The 24,069-nt window shown below is 48.2% G+C and overlaps 1 protein-coding gene across 1 annotated transcript in view; it reads left to right on the forward strand.

The window, feature by feature from the left end:
* The first annotated feature begins 277 nt into the window (after positions 1–277).
* Positions 278–24,069, forward strand: part of LOC119389198 (uncharacterized) — a 162,651-nt gene continuing 138,859 nt past the window's right edge. Inside the window, exon 1 of the mRNA XM_049415050.1 lies at positions 278–333. Within this exon, the coding sequence (XP_049271007.1) occupies positions 279–333 (55 nt within the window). The 5' untranslated portion in view covers position 278. The remainder of the gene's footprint in view (positions 334–24,069) is intronic.

A 24,069-nucleotide genomic window follows, 5' to 3' on the forward strand; every position in this document is an offset into this window, starting at 1 on the left:
TGTCCTGGCATCATTCTATTTGTTCCTGTTTTTGCGAGGGCATCTATTCCGCTACGGCGAAATAAGCGTTGCTAGTCGGCGTTCCGTCTTGTCGCTTCTTTGTGCCGTCCTAGCGCTGTTTTTGGAAGCCTTGCACTTTTTCATTATGAGGTCCGCTTGCTTTGGAGAAACCTATGAGGCGACATTCCATGACAAGTTGCTTGATCACGGCTCATTAACACTGCCGCTTTCATTACCAGTTCATCTCTTTGTTTCCAGAGTCTTCAGGCAGGCCGACGATGCTGTCGCTGCTGTGCCGAGCCCAGCTGTGGTCCAGTCGCAAGCGGAGCTTTAGTGAGTTCACTGGAAGTTTAAAATTTTTTTTCCGAATGCTCAAACAGCAAGGCGCCTGTCACACACAAATTCTACGTCGAGGTGGAAATATTTTGCCGCTGGTCAAACTACATTGAAACGACATATCATCAAAAACTTTTTTTTATTGTCAACTCTAGAGTAGATTTTGTGTAAAAGTTGGAGGGTGCCATAATTTGGGGCGTATTCGTTTTTTTTAGAAACCATGAAAATGTAGGCATTCGTAGTGAGTAAAAGCCGCGACATCGAGCTGCGACTGCTCTACGCAAGACCAAGTCAATTTGGTGCGAACTATCAATGAATAACGAACCAGGAAGCATAGTTGTAAATCAGGTGATTTTGATGTAAGCCAATAGTGAGTGAAGGGACGTGCGTACATTAAAGTGAACACAGCATGACATTAAATCCAATAATGCCAGTCAAGAGCAAACTTATTGGGAACCAAGAAGCGATCGTACAATGAAGCAATTCAAGTCAATTGAGAGCATCGACTTTTGCCTGCCTTCGCTAAAGGGACCCCATCACTCGTTACAGGGACACTAAAGACAAACAGTAAATTCATTTAGACTGATAAATTTTACTCTGAAAGCCCTATCGCCGTTACTTTCACCACCATAGGTTTATTAATAGATAAGAAAATCAATGTCTCAAATTTCCCGCTGAGGTCTGCAATGGTGACGTCCGGCGGATTTCAAAGTGTTTTTAGTATTATGGCCACAAAAATTCCCTGAAACAAGGCATGTTATGTGCCTGGCTCCCTAAGAAGACTTCACTTCTGCCGATTAAGAACTACGTGGGCGCTAGGAGACGCCGTCAAAATCTATGACGTCACGGCGTTTGGTGCGTAAACTTCAAGGTGCCACCCGCATGTTCTTTTTGCACGTTTTCTCCCTTACCAAGCGTCTTCTGGCGGCAAAGTTTGGTATCGTAAAAGAGCTATTTGCAAATGCGAGAAAAAGTGCTTTTCTCCTTTAAATCCTTCTCTGCCGCATACGTAACAACAACCCGAGCTGATATACCCAGCCCAGAGGTTCCCTCTGCGGCCATTGTTGAGAGCAGCACAACTCGAGCGGGCACAGAGGAATGCCGCGATGAGCGTCATTACGGTAATTATTTATTGTTGCGCCGGGTCACGACGAAGCGACCCTTGACCTCCGACCGCAACATCCGCTTCATCGGCGTGCACCTCATACAGTTTCGTGCCGAGCATCCCAGCTGCGCGAGGCGGCCGAGCAACGAGACGTGACCTTTCGCGAGACCTAAACAATCTAGTTCCAGTTGCGCAAATCATGTAGGGGTCTTGACCCCCTTGGGTTCAGGCACACCCCTTGTCCCCCCTTGAGATCTTTCAAGCGTCATATTTGAATTTCTTGACAGTTGAGCATAGCGCGCTCTCCGTACAGCCAACTCTGCGAGAAATCTGAAATGCTCCTCGCTTCGCCTTTGTCCGCTCGAATCAAGAGTTTCGATCACGACCGGCTCGATGAGGTCGCTTATTTAAATACACAAATCTGAAGCTAAAAACGCGGATATTAGGACTGATCCCAATGCCTTCCAATGCGCGCTGAAAATGCTGTTTTTTCTAAGTAATTGGCTCCAGCGCCACAACAAACAAATGCAGTGCTCTTTACGGCATATATGTGTGCTTAATAATGAGCGGTCATCGCTCGCGGTATGCCGGCACATCCATATAGGTGAGTAGCAGGAGTACAACTGCGTTTCACTCTCTCGTGCCAAGTGAGTATATCGGCAGTCCACTCTATCAGAGAAAGGTGGCGTTCAAAGTACATTTCACTCTCTCTTTTCGTACAGAGTGAACAGTGCATTTCACTCCATGTGATGCTTTGCGAGAGTAAAACAACGCTGTGCAGAGTAACTCGGCTTTTTTACTCCTGCGATACTCTCACCAGTTTTTTTCCGTGTATACAGTCGTCATGTAGGGCAAGCAGTCACTTTAACAGATGTCATACTGCGTGGCACAAGTGTAGACTCGCGCCAGCACGTGAATTTCTTCACGAGGTTGTCAGCCCATTATAAAGGGCTCTTCGTCACCGTCAGCTAAAGACTCCACAGCGTAGACTTCCCAAGTGTAATTGTTGCGGCCAATGTCATGCGCACATGTTTTACACCGAGGAGTGAATGAGAAGGCACTCTTATAGGTGTCCACGAAGTTGTTTTTTTTTTCCATTCCATCGCGCACTGCAGAGTCCTGAACTTATCCATATTAAGAATCGATAGTGCTAGCTCCTTATCGTGCAAGTTTATGCGGCGTATGCGGGCAGTGGCAAAATGCAATGGCTGTACACTTGGAATTCACTTATAGACAAACAAGTTCATTGCTGAAAAGTGCGTATTTTCGCCTTTCGCTTTCGGTTCACTATTCTTACTACCGCATAGCGGCGAGAGTTGGAGTGTTTGGTACGAATTACTGGCTTGAGATGCAAATAAGGACGATTGACAAGAGATCTGATGCCGTCTTTGCGCTAACCCTTTCAGTCCCGATTTATTTTTTTTTCGATGTAAGCAACTGGTTTTTACAATTTGAGATACGTATGATCATGGTAGTTCAAAAATATGAAAAAAAAAGCTGTGCTCGCACTTTTTAATCAAGAGTAATTAGCGACCGAATTAATTTGTGAATTAATTATTATTTCATAATATGTCGATCATTTGTTTCTTAATTTCTTACTTAAAAATTATTTCGATGGGACAGCAAAATACCTAACGGCGAAAATTCGATTTTTCGACACAGAACTCAGATAAATGCCCTGCACGGTGAAAGAAGAAGCTGCCTCAGCGAGCACTTCCGTAATTTCTTCGTTCACATGTGACCTCGCTTTGTTGAGTGTACCAGGTTGGCACCACATGTAGAGCAAATGCTAAATATGAACTCTTGAAGAAGAACAATGCTTTATGTTTACCAGGTGCTTGCTGACTGACTTACAAAATTTATGATTCCAATTGGAATCACTGGGACTGAAAGGGCTAAACACCTTAGCAGCTCCATTTAGGGGCCGCCCTTTGATATAGACACCTCAAGAGATTTTGATATCGCCACAATGGCAGCTCCTTCATGTCGACGCCCTCCCCACTGGGGCCAATGACTAACCGTGCATTATTTGGTGGCAGCTTTCAATGAATGTCCATCTTGTTGCCGTGTGAGCGCTCCCTATGAGCTGCGAAAACGGCACGATTGAAAGCGTGCTTCCGGTTGTCAGTCACCGGTAAGCATGTGCGAATATTCGAAATTTCGAATACGAATCCAATATTCTAGCTAACGCGTGACCGTTAGAAGCCTCCTACAGTTCAAACGAAATTGAGATGAATCCCAAGCCAAAAGAGCCTAATGTACACGCGTGTGCCGCCGTGCTCGCAAGGCGTGCCACCTATGGACGTATATATTCGCGGCGAGATCGACCTATAGGTGGCAGCACCGTCACCCCGCTAGTGTGGATACTGGTTTCGTGTGGTGTGTGTAGAAGTGCACAGGGCTTCTGTTTTCACATCGTGATTTTGTGTTCCGTACCCGCAGAAAACTCTTCGTTATCGATGGTGAGGTTTTGTTCGGTGCCACAATGCCGCACATACTGCACAGAGCGAGGGATAAGCTTCCATTTCTATCCCACCGACGCGGAGCGTCGCCGACTGTGGCTCGTTAGGCTTCGTAACGGCAAGACGCCTACCAAGTACGCGATGGTGTGCAGCAAGCACTTCGACGACGGTGCATTCTAGCGTTCGCGAACGAGTACGGATGGTGAGTAGTCAGCGATAACTTCGCTAATGTGTGCATTTATATGCTTGTTGCTGCTGTGCACTACGAGCGTGAAGACGGTCGCAGTAAGCGAACGCTCGGGGAAGCTTCCCTGTGCTTTGATTTTCCTACACTTCCGCAGGACAATTAAGCGATAATCAATCGAGAAAGAAGAAAATTAATTCATGGAATTTATTCTGTGTCATTCATGTACCGTCTGCGCTGTGAATGCAAAGTTTGTTCGCGCTTGGCTATGAGTCTGTTTAAACGAGAGTCCCCGAGCCCTTTTGTAGTTCGCGCATGTTCCATTGTGTTTACACGGCCGCGAGAACAGTTCTCAGTGTTCCGCAGGGCAAGTACGTGCACCGGAACGCGGCAAGTGTGTATGCATGATCTGGTGTATAGTAAAGGGTATCGTTTTATGAGCCCTCACTCGCCACGTTAGCGATGAAAATGCGCGAGCGAGTTTATCGCCACTGCTGACCTTGATGAATATATTTTTCTCGCTCGCTCTCTTTTTTTAAGGGTTTTCGCGGAAGAGATTGAGGCCTGACGCACTTCCGACACTGATCTTGCCAAATCGCAAATTTGACAGGCATAAGCTACCTCGCAAATATACGGGTGTCTTTTTATACATTTCGCCACAAGTTATAATTGCGCAAGGCAACTCAGTTTTGCGATTTCCGTGTCATTCCATTTTCTGTTCTGTTTAGGGGACAATTTAAGTACCGAAGTTTCAGAGGTGACTTGACAGAAATATTTCTCTGCAGTGGGATCAGGACCGTACACAACTAACGCTCGTCGCGTAACCTATAAACGACAGTACCGAAGTTATACACCTAACCACAACGCGCAAGTGCATGAGAGCCTTTTTTTTTAACCACTGAGCCGCTAAAAGGCTATATTCACATGAGATTTAATACTTCTCATCTTTAGGACAACGCCAAGTGCACTTTGCAATGCGCTTGAACCACAGAGCGGCACCTACACTGATATGGCTCTCGTGAACGGACGGACGACGACCACACACAGCACTCTCGACAAATGCACTCACTGATCTTATTACAGTACATATAGATCCGATCAAGGGTAAAGGCTTCTTTAAATCGTGTTAGGCATACGTACGAGCGGTTAAAGTTGCACCAACGCAACGGAACAAACCGCCTTTTGGGGCCCTGCATGACGTACGCGCACATGCAAACACAACGCAGCTATTTTAGAAGAACTTCTTGCTGGGCGAGTTGGTGCATGTTCGTGGTGGGAATCGTTGCGCATTCAATCGGACGAACACAGGAAGGAAGGACAGAGTAAACGGAAAGAGCGCAAACTATCAACTGGCTTTATTCATTTGCGCTCTTTCCGTTTACTCTGTCCTTCCTTCCTGTGTTCGTCCGATTGAATGCGCAACGATTCCCACCACGAACAACGCAGCTAGCAGACGACGCATGGAGCAATCCACACTAGGCGCGCTTCAGCCAGTAGCCGCCAGGCGGCGACTCCGCTCGATCTCGCGGCCAATACGAATGTCGTGTGGTGCAGCGCTGTTGAGAGCATACTGCACGCTTTTAACGAGCCACAGTACAGCCATTCGCTGCCGCCTCCTGTCAGCAAGGATTATTGTTACACCGTCCTTGAGCTTCTCAAGCAGTCAGTATTCCTGCATGATAACCAGTAATGAGTTCCTTACGAGAACGAATTTCAGCGTCGTGCAGCCTACTCAAATGGCAGTTTTATTAATTTATACAAGAGTAATAACGCCTGATTCGACCTGTTTAGCAAATGTGACCTGTGAGTGCAGTGTGAGTTGTTCTGCAAGCTTTTAATGATGCGCACACTACTCGAACACAGTTTTAAATGCGAAGCATTTCTTAGTGAACCTCAGGCACTTTGGCCGTTTCTATCTATCTATCTATCTATCTATCTATCTATCTATCTATCTATCTATCTATCTATCTATCTATCTATCTATCTATCTATCTATCTATCTATCTATCTATCTATCTATCTATCTATCTATCTATCTATCTATCTATCTATCTATCTATCTATCTATCTATCTATCTATCCGCCTACATCTGGGGGCTCTCCTGGTCGTCTCCATAACTTGTAATATACCAAAATGAGCATAGCAGGGAATCAGTGCATGACGAACACGATTCACTGGTCATGACATGAAAAGTCACAGTTTCACAACAAGGGCGAAGCAATGAATGCGATTGCAAGAAAGCGAAATGTCACACGAAGAACCAGAAGCAGCTCGATACCTGCAGCGTGCCGCTAAAGCACAAAGAAGGACGCCCTAAATGAACGCACAGGCATGCACAGGGCAAGCGTGAACTAACAACTGTCACATTTGTTACGCCTATGTGCTTGAGCAACACGCTGCAAGTGTGGACAATGGAGAATCAGACGCTTGCTTGCTTGCTTGCTTGCTTGCTTGCTTGCTTGCTTGCTTGCTTGACCCTTAATTCTTGGCTCTTACCCACTACGGGGGATTGGCCATGCAACCGGCGGTTAATATAGGTGGGGAAATTTAATATTTAGACGCTCTGAGACATTTCTTCTTCTTTTAAACTGCGGCGCGTGGAGTGACCCTCTGCGTCTCCTACCACAGGGGGCATCTGATGCAAGGTGTGCCCGGTGTTCTTTTTTCCTTCCACATCCTGAGTGGGTACAGAAAATGGCCACTTTGTCGTGCGCGTCTCATGGGCAGTGTTCCAAATGAAAGAAAATTAGGAGCGTTGCGTGATAGAAAACGCGCTCACGCTCCTCCGAGATTTGCTTACCACCAGCGGTACATGGTGTATATAAATAGCTCGCCGTTATGTCGGCGGCGCATATATGGCGTGTGGCTGAGTTGTCTAACGCAGCGCGCTGGGGAGCGAGGGGTTGCTGGTTCAAATCCGCGGTTGGGGTAGTAATGCTTTCATTTGGGCCAGTTGGTGCAAACTTGTAACTTGATTCATGGCTGCGCTAAAAACACGGACAACAGAAGAGACGTACACAGGACGGGCGCAAACTACCAACTTTATTACTGAACGCCAAAGTAAACCTACATATGCACGAATCTCATCACGTGCTCTCTTTTACGCCCCTTCGTGACTGATTAGCAACACACCCCCCTGGGGCTATCTTTCTTTGAAGCATGGTCATGATATGGTCAAACAATTAACAAGCAAAAAATTGACAGAACCACAAGGCCGATAAAACTAAAAATTGGAAGTAAAAAACCAGGACACTGTGTGTCATTCATACAAAGCCGTCTAAAAATTGCAGCTCTTTTTGGAGCAATGTCAAAGAAGGCGTGCTTACGCAATGGTCAGATTTCTTGTTAGGTTGGGAACTTCGAAATATTTTTCTCTATGCCTTTATATATATACATACATATACATATCCGGGACATTACGGCGTTGATAGACGGCGACGGCAATAACCAGCCGAGAGTGTCCATATATTTGCTATCGCAATATTAATGCAAAGTACCTGTCGTATACGTCATGAAACCCTTTCACTCGGTCACGGGTGGCACATAACCGCATATTGGAGTTATTGTTATGTGGGTATGTGCCACAGGTGGTACAGTCTCAAGCAGCAGAGACATTGACACGCGAGGAAAGTGATAATAATAATGATTGTCGGGGTTTTATGTCCCAAACCCACGATATGATTATGAGAGACGCCATAGCGAAGGGCTCCGGTACATTTTGACCATCTGGTATTCTTTAACCTGCACCTAGATCGCGCAGTACCCGGGCATCTAGCATTTTGCCTCCATCGAAATGCGACCGTCGCGGCCGGGATCGAACCCGCGACCTTCGGGTCAGCAGCCGAGCACCGTAACCGCTACACCACCGCTGTCGACGTAAGGAAAGTGAGTGAGCTGAAGACAGAACACCCTTGGAAGACGCTCAACTACCATCCACTTGTCCACGTGGTCCGCAACGTGGACTACATGGATTACAATAAAACCGGGGTGAATGCTTCCCTACATCATTTCATCGTAAGAGGGATCCAGGATTTCCACCAGCTGCACTATTCCTCGCACTTCACTGCACTTAGACCCCTCGTAGCAGCGATCACGAACGGATCCGATAACAAGTCCGGCCCAGCTGCTGGTGCTCACTGATCACGGTGATAATTACCTTGCTCAAAAACTGTCAGGAACCCCTCCTACACATACACACAGTTTCTTGAAACGTGCGTGCGTTCTCCCTCATAACGGAGAAGTAGAAGCCAGGCCCGTAGCCAGGAAATTTTTTCGGGGGGGGGGGGGGGGAACTTGCTGAAAACATTGACAATTGGAGAAAAACACGTTTTCATTATTTATTTTTGCTAAAAGCCCCTACTTCACCAAAATTTCGCGGGGGTCGGTGCCCTAGCCCCCCCCCCCCCCCTGGCTACGGGCCTGGTATAAGCATAACAACTGTAACACAACTGTAACAACTGCAACTGGGACTTTAACGTACGTGCAGTGCGCCTGCGCGTGCCACTCGGCTGCGTACCATATATCTAGCGAAACTTTCCTGAATGAAGCTTCGTTGCGAGTAACGCCTGTCCTGTGCATTTGCGTTCCTTCTTTGTCCTGTTCGGATTCGCGCTGTCCAGTATTGAAGAATATAAGCACTACATATCAGCTTACTGCGTCTGGTGTTGGTAACACCCATGTTGCTATTGGCATCGTTATGCAACTGTAAACAACTGGCTATAAATACATATGCGACTCTTCATATGAGTGTGCGTATGCCACTTGCACATTTTTCTAGCGTCATTCCGTAAGGTTTCGCTCAATGTGAAAAATTACGCCACAGTCACCATCCCGCGCATGCTTCGCATAACATCGATTCCCACGGTACGTGAGATCTGCCGAATTTTTTTTTTGCCTCTTTCGTAGATTATTCGTATTCGAAAATGATCATACTCGCACACGCTTGTCGCCAGTAATGGTTGTAGAATCACAGCGCCCGTCCGGTCCTCGTCGAACCACGGCGACAATGTCGAATGAGTGTAATGTCGTCTGTTGCCCGTCTTCAACCGGCATGCATTGCAAGATCTGTTCATTTATAAAGGTCTCTCTTTTCGGGGCTATTAAAGAAACACTCACGAAAAAAGCGGCTTTTTTCTCGCATCATTAAAATGATCTTCATATAACCAATAGTCATGACGTCACGATTCACAAACGGGAAATCGCGCAGAAAGAAAACAGCGATTCGGAGTTCCCGCGCCAACTCTCCGCGACATTATCAATTTTAACGGCATCCACGAACATAGTCCTTAACCGGCAAAAATGAAGACTACATAGTTCTCTAAGAGGGCCAGACAATTAACGTGTCAAGTTCCAGAAAATTTTCTTAGCCGACGAGGCCAGAATGTCAATCTGACATCCGTGACTTTCACGCTGACAGTCCCATCGCGCGAATTTTAAAAAATGAAAATTTTCTCATTTTCTTTTAATATTGAACCTATGATGATGAAATTAGCGCCACGCTAGCTTTCCGATAATACGTTATCATTGTAAATTGATTTATGGTTTCACTTTACCGGACATACTTTACACTTATAAAACGGCTGTTTTATGAAAAGGTGCATCAGGCGTTCGTAGCGCCATCATTTGTGACACACCTTGCTCTCTCCGCATACCATGAGTAGAGTGCGCAATTTTCTTTCTCTTCGGGCTCGCTACACGTAGTCGCATCTGCCTCGAACTGGCCACAAGGCAAACATATACGCGCGCATCCTCTTCTAGCAGTTCGGGCAATGTCACAAGCACCGGAAATATGTGTGGTTTTACCCGCACCAAAATCACGATATCATTATGAGGTCGCTCATCTGGTGTTCCGTGCACTGACCTCGCACTGCACCTTTATCGAAACGCTACTTGCGGGTCAGCGGCCGACAGGGCTTAAAGTCTACCTTCATTTAGGGGGGGGGGGGCTCATAAAGCGGTAACAACATATATATATATATATATATATATATATATATATATATATATATATATATATATATATATATATATATATATATATATATATATATATATATTGTTAAGGCGTTTATTGACGGCGGGATTGACGGCGACGATGCACAACGACAGAGCGCAGACTCGCAGACTCTCACGAGAACGAGGGGCGTGCTCTCCGAGAAGAGGCGAAGAGGGCGACCCACTAGGAGGCGCTCGAGAGGACGACCCATTAGAGCGTTCCAATGCTTCTCTACAATTACCCCGGGTACGAAAAGGGAGCCGCCTGGCGATCTAACAGCTGGTCACTATGAGCGGGTCATGGTAGGGCTTGAGGCGCTCCACGTTGACAATGTCGCGCCCTCGACGGCGCATGTCCGAAGATGGTTCAATAGGTTCAATCAGGTAGTTGACCGGGGATGTGCGTTCGACGACACGGTAGGGTCCTTCGTATTTGGGTAGTAGTTTGGAAGAGAGGCCAGTTCCAGTGGTAGGAACCGAGAGCCATACGAGCGCTCCAGGGAGGAACGTGAGTGCAGAAGTGTTGGTGGCACTGCGAATGCTCTTCTGACGCTCTTGGTCCTGCGTAGTAAAGGTCCTGGCAAGCTCGCAACACTCCTCAGCAAGTCTGGCTGTGGCAGAAATAGGTGCACACTCAGATCGATCCGGCTTGTATTGAAGGATTGTGTCGATTGTGTGCGACGGGTGCCTGCCGTACAATAAGAAAAAGGGTGAGAAACCAGTGGTGCTTTGAGGGGCGGTATTGTAGGCGTAGGTGACGAAACGCAGAATCGAATCCCAATTTGTGTGATCGGCGGCGACGTACATCGAGAGCATGTCCCCGAGCGTGCGGTTAAAGCGTTCGGTGAGGCCATTCGTCTGCGGGTGGTAGGCAGCAGTTTCGCGGCGAACAACGTTGCACTCTTTGAGGATGGCTTCGACGACTTCCGACAGGAAGACACGGCCTCGATCGCTGAGCAGCTCCTGGGGTGGACCGTGGCGCAGCATGAACCGGTGGAGCAGGAAGGAGGCTACATCGCGCGCTGTAGCCGCTGGGAGGGCGGCAGTTTCGGCGTATCACGTAAGGTAGTCTACAACGACGATGGCCCAGCGCTTACCAGCCGACGTCAGAGGAAGTGGCCCATACAAATCGATGCCAACGCGCCCAAACGGCCGGTCAGGGCAAGGTAAAGGTTGTAGACCTGCTGGTGACTGATGCGTTGAAGTCTTACGGCGCTGACAATCGATGCACGAGCGAACGAACTTCTGCACGTAGCGGTACATTCCTCGCCGAAAGTACCGTTGGCGAATGCGGTGGTATGTTTTCGATACCCCAGAGTGCGCACACTGCGGAACAGCGTGGAACGATTCGCATATGTCAGAACGGAGACTGCGGGGTATTACTAGTAGCCACTGGCGGCCGTCGGCGTTGTAATTGCGTCGGTGAAGGAGGTCGTCGCGAATGGCGAAATGATGGGCTTGACGACGCAACGCGCGAGTGGATGGTGTTGCCGATGGATCAGTGAGCAAGTCTATCAGTGAAGCGATCCACTGATCCTTGCGCTGTTCGGTAGCGATGGTGTGAATGTCGATGGAAGAAACGGCATTGTGAGACATTGAGCTGTGGGTATTGTCGCCAGGCAAGGGGGAGTGCGAGAGTGCGTCGGCGTCAGCATGCTGGCGTCCGTTGCGGTACAGCACGCGGATGTCGTAGTCCTGTAGGTGAAGTGCCCAGCGGGCGAGGCGGCCTGATGGATCCTTTAATGATGACAACCAGCATTGTGCATGGTGATCGGTGATGACATCGAATGGGCGACCATAGAAATAAGGTCGGAACTTCGAAAGGGCCCAGATGATCGCCAGGCATTCCTTTTCGGTGACGCGGTGTAATTGGTCTCGGCTTTGGTAAGCGTACGACTTGCATATGCCACGACATATTCAGGGAACCCTGGCTCGCGCTGCGCAAGGACAGCGCCAAGGCCAACACCGCTGGCGTCTGTGTGTACCTCAGTAGGGGCCGTAGGGTCGTAGTGGCGTAGTATGGGAGGCGATGTCAACAAACGACGGAGCTTCGCGAAAACTTCGTCACACTCTGACGACCACGAATTGAGCGGCCCAGTACTTCCGAGGAGCTTCGTCAGCGGCGATATGATAGTCGCTAAGTTTCGAGTGAAGCGCCGAAAGTAGGAACACAGTCCTACGAAACAGCGCAGTTCCTTGACGGACGTAGGTTTGGGGAACTCGGTCACGGCCCGAAGCTTGGCGGGATCGGGAGAATACCGTCCTTGGACACGACGTAACCGAGTATTGTCAGCTGCCGTGCTGCAAATCGGCACTTCTTTAGATTCAGTTGCAGAAAGCGTCGCTCAAACACGTCAAAACATGCCGCAGGCATTGAAGATGTGTGGGGAAGTCCGGAGCGAAAACAACGACGTCGTCGAGGTAGCATAAGCATGTGTGCCATTTCAGGTTGCGCAGAACGGTATCCATCATGCGCTCAAAGGTGGCGGGCGCATTACACAGCCCAAACGGCATGACGTTGAATTCGTGCAAGCCGTCGGGCGTGACAAAGGCGGTCTTCGGTCGAGCGTCATCAGCCATAGGTACTTGCCAGTACCCTGAGCGCAAATCGAGAGATGAAAAGAACTCTGCTCCTTGCAGGCTGTCAATCGCGTCGTCTATTCGCGGTAGTGGATACACGTCCTTGCGAGTGATCTTTTTAAGTCGTCGGTAGTCCACACAGAACCGCACAGAACCGTCCTTCTTCGCAACAAGAACGACAGGAGACGCCCAGGGGCTGTTAGAAGGTCGAATAACATCGCGGCGAAGCATCTCGTCGACTTGCTCGTTGATTACACGGCGTTCTGTGGGAGATGCGCGATATGGGCGTTGCCGCAGTGGCGGCTGGGTGCCAGTGTCGATGCGATGCGTAACGGCGGACGTGCGGCCGAGAGAAGTTTGAGCGACATCAAAAGAAGAGCGAAATTCTTCCAACAGGCCCAGAAGCTGGGAACGCTGGACCGGTGTAAGGTCGTCAGCAATGGAGGAACCAAAGACATCAGCGGGTGATGAACCAGACGTGGAAACAGCACCGAGCGTATTGGAACTGTGGCAGTGCATTTCATCTGGTTCGTCCATAACTTGTGCGTCTTCGAGAGGTTCCACGTTACCGAGACATTCCCCTTGCACCGTGACACTGTACGGGGATGGATTGATAACAAAAATAGAGGTGCTGCCCTGAGTGACTTGCACGGTCGCGAAAGGCACCAGCAAGCCTTTTCTCGTGCAAACACAGTCAGGTGGCGAGAGGAGCGCAAGGGAGTCGGAGAGACTTGCGCAGTAGACTAACACCGCCGTTGACGAGTTTGCAGGCACCTTGGTGTCGTCTTTGACATGTACCTTGCCCGCAGCCGGTGGATTGTCTGCCGGCGTCCAATCAGAGAACGGTGAGAGCTCTATTTCGGATGGTGCGCAATGAATGACGGCGTCGTGGATGGAGAGAAAATCCCATCCTAGGATGACGTCGTGAGAGCAGGCAGGAATTATGATCAATTCGACGGCGTAGAGAGCATCCTGAATAATGACGCGGGTGGTGCACACCGCTGTAGGGTGGATACGTTGCGCGCTGGCCATAGGCGTGTGCAGAGTTCCCCATTAGGGGGGGCAAAGGGTCGTCGCAGCGTCCCCCCACCATTCTAAGTCAATGTATGAGGCAGATTATGCGCCCCCCCCCTCTTAGGTCATAGAAGGGGTAATGTACGGGGCAGATTTTGCGCCCCCCCTCTTAGGTGATTAGGGGGGGCGGCCGCCCCCCCTGTGCGCACGCCTTTGGCGCTGGCTGTACGGAGAGAGAGACCGGAAAGTGGCGTCGTCAATTTTCGCAGTAATCGGCTAAGTTTGGCGTCCATGACGGATACGGCGGCTCCAGTGTCGATAAGGGCAGATGCGCGAACACCGTCCACAAACACTTCTATCACGTTCGATGGGCTTCGCTGAGGGCTTTCGCAGTTCGATAGCGTCGCAGCCCTTGTCTCGTGGACTGCGACGACTAGTTTTCCTGGTCACGTGAGACCGGACGTGGCCGCATCGGCGACAGTGAGCGACGTCGTGGAGACGGTGACCGGCGGGTAGATGTTGCGGGGCGGGACGTCGGTGACATAGGCGGCGCTTGGTCATAATAAGGTCGGCTTGATTGGCTGGGGAGGGCTGATGCGACCCGAGGCGGCACCATGCGATTGCAGTAGCGCGCGACGTGACCGGCGCAACCGTACGCGAAGCAGATGGGGCGGTTGTCGGAAGTGCGCCAGCGGTTCTCTACAATATATATATATATATATATATATATATATATATATATATATATATATATATTGTATTGTATATATATATATATTGTATATATATATATATAAATATATATATATATTTGAAGAACAGATCGGGCAGCGATCTCTTTTCGCCGCAAAACCGATGCTGCTGTGGCCTCAGCGGCTCTGCAACGCGCTGATCATGGGTTTTTGGAACCCGATGCGCGCTGGCATACCGAAGCATAAACGCAAGATTTCTAGATATGACGCTCAAGTTCCACTTTCGCGGTAGTATTATCCAATTTTGGCTGTGTGTGTGTGTGTGTGTGTGTGTGTGTGTGTGTGCTATATAGGTTAAGCGTTAAGAGAGGTATTTGCGATGATGACAGTGCAGTGAAGCCAACTGTCTCTAGAACTGAACAAATGCTTAGGAATGCGGTCTACAAATACATATATTATTCCGATTGTATTTCGGGCATTTATTCAACGTGTCGATCCAATCAAGCATTAAATGAATTGTTTTGGGAAGGATTTTTCAAGAATAACTCGGGATGTAAAGGCTTGAAGATATGTGAGCTCAAACTCAGTAACATTAGTTGCCGCACTTGATTCAAAACCTCAGGCACGACAATGCTGTATTTAATAGGACCTGGCTTGCCAGGTTCTTAAGCTGGGGCAAAGTCCCGCGTTGTAAGCGTAACCGTAGTTTCAGAGGTGACCGCTACAGGCGCAGCTCCCGCGAAAGAGAAGTCTTCTTCCTCTTGTTCTTCGAGCGCCTTGATGATGATATTAACGCAGGCAAAACCACATATAGCAAAGCCAACTCTAGCATGCGCACGCTCCCGCGAAAGATAAGTATTCTTCCTCTTGTTCTTCGAGCGCCTTGATGATGACATTAACGCAGGCAAAACCAAATATAGCATAGCCAACTGTAGCATGCGCACGCTCCCGCGAAAGAGAAGTCTTCTTCCTCTTGTTCTTCGAGCACCTTGATGATGATATTAACGCAGGCAAAACCACATATAGCAAAGCCAACTGTAGCATGCGCACGCTCCCGCGAAAGAGAAGTCTTCTTCCTCTTGTTCTTCGAGCACCTTGATGATGATATTAACGCAGGCAAAACCACATATAGCATAGCCAACTGTAGCATGCGCACGCTCCCGCGAAAGAGAAGTCTTCTTCCTCTTGTTCTTCGAGCGCCTTGATGATGATATTAACGCAGGCAAAACCACATATAGCAAAGCCAACTCTAGCATGCGCACGCTCCCGCGAAAGAGAAGTCTTCTTCCTCTTGTTCTTCGAGCGCCTTGATGATGATCTTAACGCAGGCAAAACCACATATAGCAAAGCCAACTCTAGCATGCGCACGCTCCCGCGAAAGAGAAGTCTTCTTCCTCTTGTTCTTCGAGCACCTTGATGATGATATTAACGCAGGCAAAACCACATATAGCAAAGCCAACTCTAGCATGCGCACGCTCCCGCGAAAGAGAAGTATTCTTCCTCTTGTTCTTCGAGCGCCTTGATGATGATATTAACGCAGGCAAAACCACATATAGCATAGCCAACTGTAGCATGCGCACGCTCCCGCGAAAGAGAAGTCTTCTTCCTCTTGTTCTTCGAGCACCTTGATGATGATATTAACGCAGGCAAAACCACATATAGCAAAGCCAACTGTAGCATGCGCACGCTCCCGCGAAAGAGAAGTCTTCTTCCTCTTGTTCTTCGAGCGCCTGGATGATGATATTAACGCAGGCAAAACCACATATAGCAAAGCCAACTGTAGCATGCGCACGCTCCCGCGAAAGAGAAGTCTTCTTCCTCTTGTTCTTCGAGCACCTTGATGATGGTATTAACGCAGGCAAAACCACATATAGCAAAGCCAACTCTAGCATGCGCACGCTCCCGCGAAAGAGAAGTCTTCTTCCTTTTGTTCTTCGAGCGCCTTGATGATGATATTAACGCAGGCGAAACCACATATAGCATAGCCAACTGTAGCATGCGCACGCTCCCGCGAAAGAGAAGTCTTCTTCCTCTTGTTCTTCGAGCACCTTGATGATGATATTAACGCAGGCAAAACCACATATAGCAAAGCCAACTGTAGCATGCGCACGCTCCCGCGAAAGAGAAGTCTTCTTCCTCTTGTTCTTCGAGCGCCTTGATGATGATATTAACGCAGGCAAAACCACATATAGCATAGCCAACTGTAGCATGCGCACGCTCCCGCGAAAGAGAAGTCTTCTTCCTCTTGTTCTTCGAGCGCCTTGATGATGATATTAACGCAGGCAAAACCACATATAGCATAGCCAACTGTAGCATGCGCACGCTCCCGCGAAAGAGAAGTCTTCTTCCTCTTGTTCTTCGAGCACCTTGATGATGATATTAACGCAGGCAAAACCACATATAGCAAAGCCAAATGTAGCATGCGCACGCTCCCTCGAAAGAGAAGTCTTCTTCCTCTTGTTCTTCGAGCGCCTTGATGATGATATTAACGCAGGCAAAACCACATATAGCATAGCCAATTGTAGCATGCGCACGCTCCCGCGAAAGAGAAGTCTTCTTCCTTTTGTTCTTCGAGCGCCTTGATGATGATATTAACGCAGGCAAAACCACATATAGCAAAGCCAACTGTAGCATGCGCACGCTCCCGCGAAAGAGAAGTCTTCTTCCTCTTGTTCTTCGAGCGCCTTGATGATGATATTAACGCAGGCAAAACCACATATAGCAAAGCCAACTGTAGCATGCGCACGCTCCCGCGAAAGAGAAGTCTTCTTCCTCTTGTTCTTCGAGCGCCTTGATGATGATATTAACGCAGGCAAAACCACATATAGCATAGCCAACTGTAGCATGCGCACGCTCCCGCGAAAGAGAAGTATTCTTCCTCTTGTTCTTCGAGCGCCTTGATGATGATATTAACGCAGGCAAAACCACATATAGCATAGCCAACTGTAGCATGCGCACGCTCCCGCGAAAGAGAAGTCTTCTTCCTCTTGTTCTTCGAGCACCTTGATGATGATATTAACGCAGGCAAAACCACATATAGCAAAGCCAACTCTAGCATGCGCACGCTCCCGCGAAAGAGAAGTCTTCTTCCTCTTGTTCTTCGAGCACCTTGATGATGATATTAACGCAGGCAAAACCACATATAGCAAAGCCAACTCTAGCATGCGCACGCTCCCGCGAAAGAGAAGTATTCTTCCTCTTGTTCTTCGAGCGCCTTGATGATGATATTAACGCAGGCAAAACCACATATAGCATAGCCAACTGTAGCATGCGCACGCTCCCGCGAAAGAGAAGTCTTCTTCCTCTTGTTCTTCGAGCACCTTGATGATGATATTAACGCAGGCAAAACCACATATAGCAAAGCCAACTGTAGCATGCGCACGCTCCCGCGAAAGAGAAGCCTTCTTCCTCTTGTTCTTCGAGCGCCTTGATGATGATATTAACGCAGGCAAAACCACATATAGCAAAGCCAACTGTAGCATGCGCACGCTCCCGCGAAAGAGAAGTCTTCTTCCTTTTGTTCTTCGAGCGCCTTGATGATGATATTAACGCAGGCAAAACCACATATAGCAAAGCCAACTGTAGCATGCGCACGCTCCCGCGAAAGAGAAGTCTTCTTCCTCTTGTTCTTCGAGCGCCTTGATGATGATATTAACGCAGGCAAAACCACATATAGCAAAGCCAACTGTAGCATGCGCACGCTCCCGCGAAAGAGAAGTCTTCTTCCTCTTGTTCTTCGAGCGCCTTGATGATGATATTAACGCAGGCAAAACCACATATAGCATAGCCAACTGTAGCATGCGCACGCTCCCGCGAAAGAGAAGTCTTCTTCCTTTTGTTCTTCGAGCGCCTTGATGATGATATTAGCGCAGGCAAAACCACATATAGCATAGCCAATTGTAGCATGCGCACGCTCCCGCGAAAGAGAAGTCTTCTTCCTTTTGTTCTTCGAGCGCCTTGATGATGATATTAGCGCAGGCAAAACCACATATAGCATAGCCAACTGTAGCATGCGCACGCTCCCGCGAAAGAGAAGTCTTCTTCCTTTTGTTCTTCGAGCGCCTTGATGATGATATTAACGCAGGCAAAACCACATATAGCATAGCCAACTGTAGCATGCGCACGCTCCCGCGAAAGAGAAGTCTTCTTCCTTTTGTTCTTCGAGCGCCTTGATGATGATATTAGCGCAGGCAAAACCACATATAGCATAGCCAATTGTAGCATGCGCACGCTCCCGCGAAAGAGAAGTCTTCTTCCTCTTGTTCTTCGAGCACCTTGATGATGATATTAACGCAGGCAAAACCACATATAGCAAAGCCAACTCTAGCATGCGCACGCTCCCGCGAAAGAGAAGTATTCTTCCTCTTGTTCTTCGAGCGCCTTGATGATGATATTAACGCAGGCAAAACCACATATAGCATAGCCAACTGTAGCATGCGCACGCTCCCGCGAAAGAGAAGTCTTCTTCCTCTTGTTCTTCGAGCACCTTGATGATGATATTAACGCAGGCAAAACCACATATAGCAAAGCGAACTGTAGCATGCGCACGCTCCCGCGAAAGAGAAGTCTTCTTCCTCTTGTTCTTCGAGCGCCTTGATGATGATATTAACGCAGGCAAAACCACATATAGCAAGCCAACTGTAGCATGCGCACGCTCCCGCGAAAGAGAAGTCTTTTTCTTTGTTCTTCGAGCGCCTTGATGATGATATTAACGCAGGCAAAACCACATATAGCAAAGCCAACTGTAGCATGCGCACGCTCCCGCGAAAGAGAAGTCTTCTTCCTCTTGTTCTTCGAGCGCCTTGATGATGATATTAACGCAGGCAAAACCACATATAGCATAGCCAACTGTAGCATGCGCACGCTCCCGCGAAAGAGAAGTCTTCTTCCTTTTGTTCTTCGAGCGCCTTGATGATGATATTAACGCAGGCAAACCACATATAGCATAGCCAACTGTAGCATGCGCACGCTCCCGCGAAAGAGAAGTCTTCTTCCTTTTGTTCTTCGAGCGCCTTGATGATGATATTAGCGCAGGCAAAACCACATATAGCATAGCCAACTGTAGCATGCGCACGCTCCCGCGAAAGAGAAGTCTTCTTCCTTTTGGTCTTCGAACTCCTTTATGATGATATTAACGCAGGCAAAATCACATATAGCATAGCCAATTGTAGCATGCGCACGCTCCCGCGAAAGAGAAGTCTTCTTCCTCTTGTTCTTCGAGCGCCTTGATGATGATATTAACGCAGGCAAAACCACATATAGCATAGCCAACTGTAGCATGCGCACGCTCCCGCGAAAGAGAAGTCTTCTTCCTTTTGTTCTTCGAGCGCCTTGATGATGATATTAACGCAGGCAAAACCACATATAGCATAGCCAACTGTAGCATGCGCACGCTCCCGCGAAAGAGAAGTCTTCTTCCTTTTGTTCTTCGAGCGCCTTGATGATGATATTAGCGCAGGCAAAACCACATATAGCATAGCCAACTGTAGCATGCGCACGCTCCCGCGAAAGAGAAGTCTTCTTCCTTTTGGTCTTCGAACTCCTTTATGATGATATTAACGCAGGCAAAATCACATATAGCATAGCCAATTGTAGCATGCGCACGCTCCCGCGAAAGAGAAGTCTTCTTCCTCTTGTTCTTCGAGCGCCTTGATGATGATATTAACGCAGCCAAAAGCACATATAGCATAGCCAACTGTAGCATGCGCACGCTCCCGCGAAAGAGAAGTATTCTTCCTTTTGTTCTTCGAGCGCCTTTATGATGATATTAACGCAGGCAAAACCACATATAGCATAGCCAACTGTAGCATACGCACGCTCCCGCGAAAGAGAAGTCTTCTTCCTCTTGTTCTTCGAGCGCCTTGATGATGATATTAACGCAGGCAAAACCACATATAGCATAGCCAACTGTAGCATGCGCACGCTCCCGCGAAAGAGAAGTCTTCATTCTTTTGTTCTTGGAGCGCTTGATGATGATATTAACGCAGGCAAAACCACATATAGCATAGCCAACTGTAGCATGCGCACGCTCCCGTGAAAGAGAAGTCTTCTTCCTCTTGTTCTTCGAGCGCCTTGATGATGATATTAACGCAGGCAAAACCACATATAGCATACCCAACTGTAGCATGCGCACGCTCCCGCGAAAGAGGTCTTCTTCCTCTTGTTCTTCGAGCGCCTTGATGATGATATTAACGCAAGCAAAACCACATCTAGCATAGCCAACTGTAGCATGCGCATGCTTCCGCGAAAGAGAAGTTTTCTTCCTCTTGTTCATGGAGCGCCTTGATGATGATGTTAACGCAGGGAAAACCGCATATAGCATAGCCAATTGTAGCATGCGCACGCTCCCGCGAAAGAGAAGTCTTCTTCCTTTTGTTCTTCGAGGGCCTTGATGATGATATTAACGCAGGCAACACCACATATAGCATAGCCAACTGTAGCATGCGCACGCTCCCGCGAAAGAGAAGTCTTCTTCCTTTTGTTCTTCGAGCGCCTTTATGATGATATTAACGCAGGCAAAACCACATATAGCATAGCCAACTGTAGCATACGCACGCTCCCGTGAAAGAGAAGTCTTCTTTTGTTCTTCGAGCGCCTTGATGATGATATTAACGCAGGCAAAACCACATATAGCATACCCAACTGTAGCATGCGCACGCTCCCGCGAAAGAGGTCTTCTTCCTCTTGTTCTTCGAGCGCCTTGATGATGATATTAACGCAGGCAAAACCACATCTAGCATAGCCAACTGTAGCATGCGCATGCTTCCGCGAAAGAGAAGTTTTCTTCCTCTTGTTCATGGAGCGCCTTGATGATGATGTTAACGCAGGCAAAACCGCATATAGCATAGCCAATTGTAGCATGCGCACGCTCCCGCGAAAGAGAAGTCTTCTTCCTTTTGTTCTTCGAGGGCCTTGATGATGATATTAACGCAGGCAAAACCACATATAGCGTAGCCAACTGTAGCATGCGCACGCTCCCGCGAAAGAGAAGTCTTCTTCCTTTTGTTCTTCGAGCTCCTTTATGATGATATTAACGCAGGCAAAACCACATATAGCATAGCCAATTGTAGCATGCGCACGCTCCCGCGAAAAAGAAGTCTTCTTCCTCTTGTTCTTCGAGCGCCTTGATGATGATATTAACGCAGGCAAAACCACATATAGCATAGCCAACTGTAGCATGCGCACGCTCCCGCGAAAGAGAAGTCTTCTTCCTCTTGTTCTTCGAGCGCCTTGATGATGATATTAACGCAGGCAAAACCACATATAGCAAAGCCAACTGTAGCATGCGCACGCTCCCGCGAAAGACAAGTCTTTTTCCTTTTGTTCTTCGAGCGCCTTGATGATGATATTAACGCAGGCAAAACCACATATAGCAAAGCCAACTGTAGCATGCGCACGCTCCCGCGAAAGAGAAGTCTTCTTCCTCTTGTTCTTCGAGCGCCTTGATGATGATATTAACGCAGGCAAAACCACATATAGCATAGCCAACTGTAGCATGCGCACGCTCCCGCGAAAGAGAAGTCTTCTTCCTTTTGTTCTTCGAGCGCCTTGATGATGATATTAACGCAGGCAAAACCACATATAGCATAGCCAACTGTAGCATGCGCATGCTTCCGCGAAAGAGAAGTTTTCCTCCTCTTGTTCATGGAGCGCCTTGATGATGATGTTAACGCAGGGAAAACCGCATATAGCATAGCCAATTGTAGCATGCGCACGCTCCCGCGAAAGAGAAGTCTTCTTCCTTTTGTTCTTCGAGGGCCTTGATGATGATATTAACGCAGGCAACACCACATATAGCATAGCCAACTGTAGCATGCGCACGCTCCCGCGAAAGAGAAGTCTTCTTCCTTTTGTTCTTCGAGCGCCTTTATGATGATATTAACGCAGGCAAAACCACATATAGCATAGCCAACTGTAGCATACGCACGCTCCCGTGAAAGAGAAGTCTTCTTCCTCTTGTTCTTCGAGCGCCTTGATGATGATATTAACGCAGGCAAAACCACATATAGCATACCCAACTGTAGCATGCGCACGCTCCCGCGAAAGAGGTCTTCTTCCTCTTGTTCTTCGAGCGCCTTGATGATGATATTAACGCAGGCAAAACCACATCTAGCATAGCCAACTGTAGCATGCGCATGCTTCCGCGAAAGAGAAGTTTTCTTCCTCTTGTTCATGGAGCGCCTTGATGATGATGTTAACGCAGGCAAAACCGCATATAGCATAGCCAATTGTAGCATGCGCACGCTCCCGCGAAAGAGAAGTCTTCTTCCTTTTGTTCTTCGAGGGCCTTGATGATTATATTAACGCAGGCAAAACCACATATAGCGTAGCCAACTGTAGCATGCGCACGCTCCCGCGAAGAGAAGTCTTCTTCCTTTTGTTCTTCGAGCTCCTTATGATGATATTAACGCAGGCAAAACCACATATAGCATAGCCAATTGTGCATGCGCCACGCTCCCGCGAAAAAGAAGTCTTCTTCCTCTTGTCTTCGAGCGCCTTGATGATGATATAACGCAGGCAAAAACCACATATAGCATAGCCAAACTGTAGCATGCGCACGCTCCCGCGAAAGAGAAGTCTTCTTCCTCTTGTTCTTCGAGCGCCTTGATGATGATATTAACGCAGGCAAAACCACATATAGCAAAGCACAACTGTAGCATGCGCACGCTCCCGCGAAAGACAAGTCTTTTTCCTTTTGTTCTTCGAGCGCCTTGATGATGATATTAACGCAGGCAAAACCACATATAGCAAAGCCAACTGTAGCATGCGCACGCTCCCGCGAAAGAGAAGTCTTCTTCCTCTTGTTCTTCGAGCGCCTTGATGATGATATTAACGCAGGCAAAACCACATATAGCATAGCCAACTGTAGCATGCGCACGCTCCCGCGAAAGAGAAGTCTTCTTCCTTTTGTTCTTCGAGCGCCTTGATGATGATATTAACGCAGGCAAAACCACATATAGCATAGCCAACTGTAGCATGCGCACGCTCCCGCGAAAGAGAAGTCTTCTTCCTTTTCTTCAAGCGCCTTGATGATGATATTAGCGCAGGCAAAACCACATATAGCATAGCCAACTGTAGCATGCGCACGCTCGCGCGAAAGAGAAGTCTTCTTCCTCTTTTTCTTCGAGCGCCTTGATGATGATATTAACGCAGGCAAAACCATATAGCATAGCCAACTGTAGCATGCGCACGCTCCGCGAAAGAGAAGTCTTCATTCTTTTGTTGAGCGCTGATGATGATATTAACGCAGGCAAAACCACATATAGCATAGCCAACTGTAGCATGCGCACGCTCCCGTGAAGAGAAGTCTTCTTCCTCTTGTTCTTCGAGCGCCTTGATGATGATATTAACGCAGGCAAAACCACATATAGCATACCAACTGTAGCATGCGCACGCTCCCGCGAAAAGAGGTCTTCTTCCTCTTGTTCTTCGAGCGCTTGATGGGATATTAACGCAAGCAAAACCACATATAGCATAGCCAACTGTAGCATGCGCAGCTTCCGCGAAAGAGAAGTTTCTTCTCTTGTTCATGGAGGCTTGATGATGATGTAACGCCGGGAAAAACCGCATTAGCATAGCCAATTGTAGCATGCGCACGCTCCCGCGAAAGAGAAGTTCTTCCTTTGTTTTCGAGGGCCTGATGATGATATTAACGCAGGCAACACCACATATAGCATAGCCAACTGTCATGGCACGCTCCC

This window comes from Rhipicephalus sanguineus, chromosome 4, assembly GCF_013339695.2.
Source record: "Rhipicephalus sanguineus isolate Rsan-2018 chromosome 4, BIME_Rsan_1.4, whole genome shotgun sequence".
Classification (NCBI taxonomy): domain Eukaryota; kingdom Metazoa; phylum Arthropoda; class Arachnida; order Ixodida; family Ixodidae; genus Rhipicephalus; species Rhipicephalus sanguineus.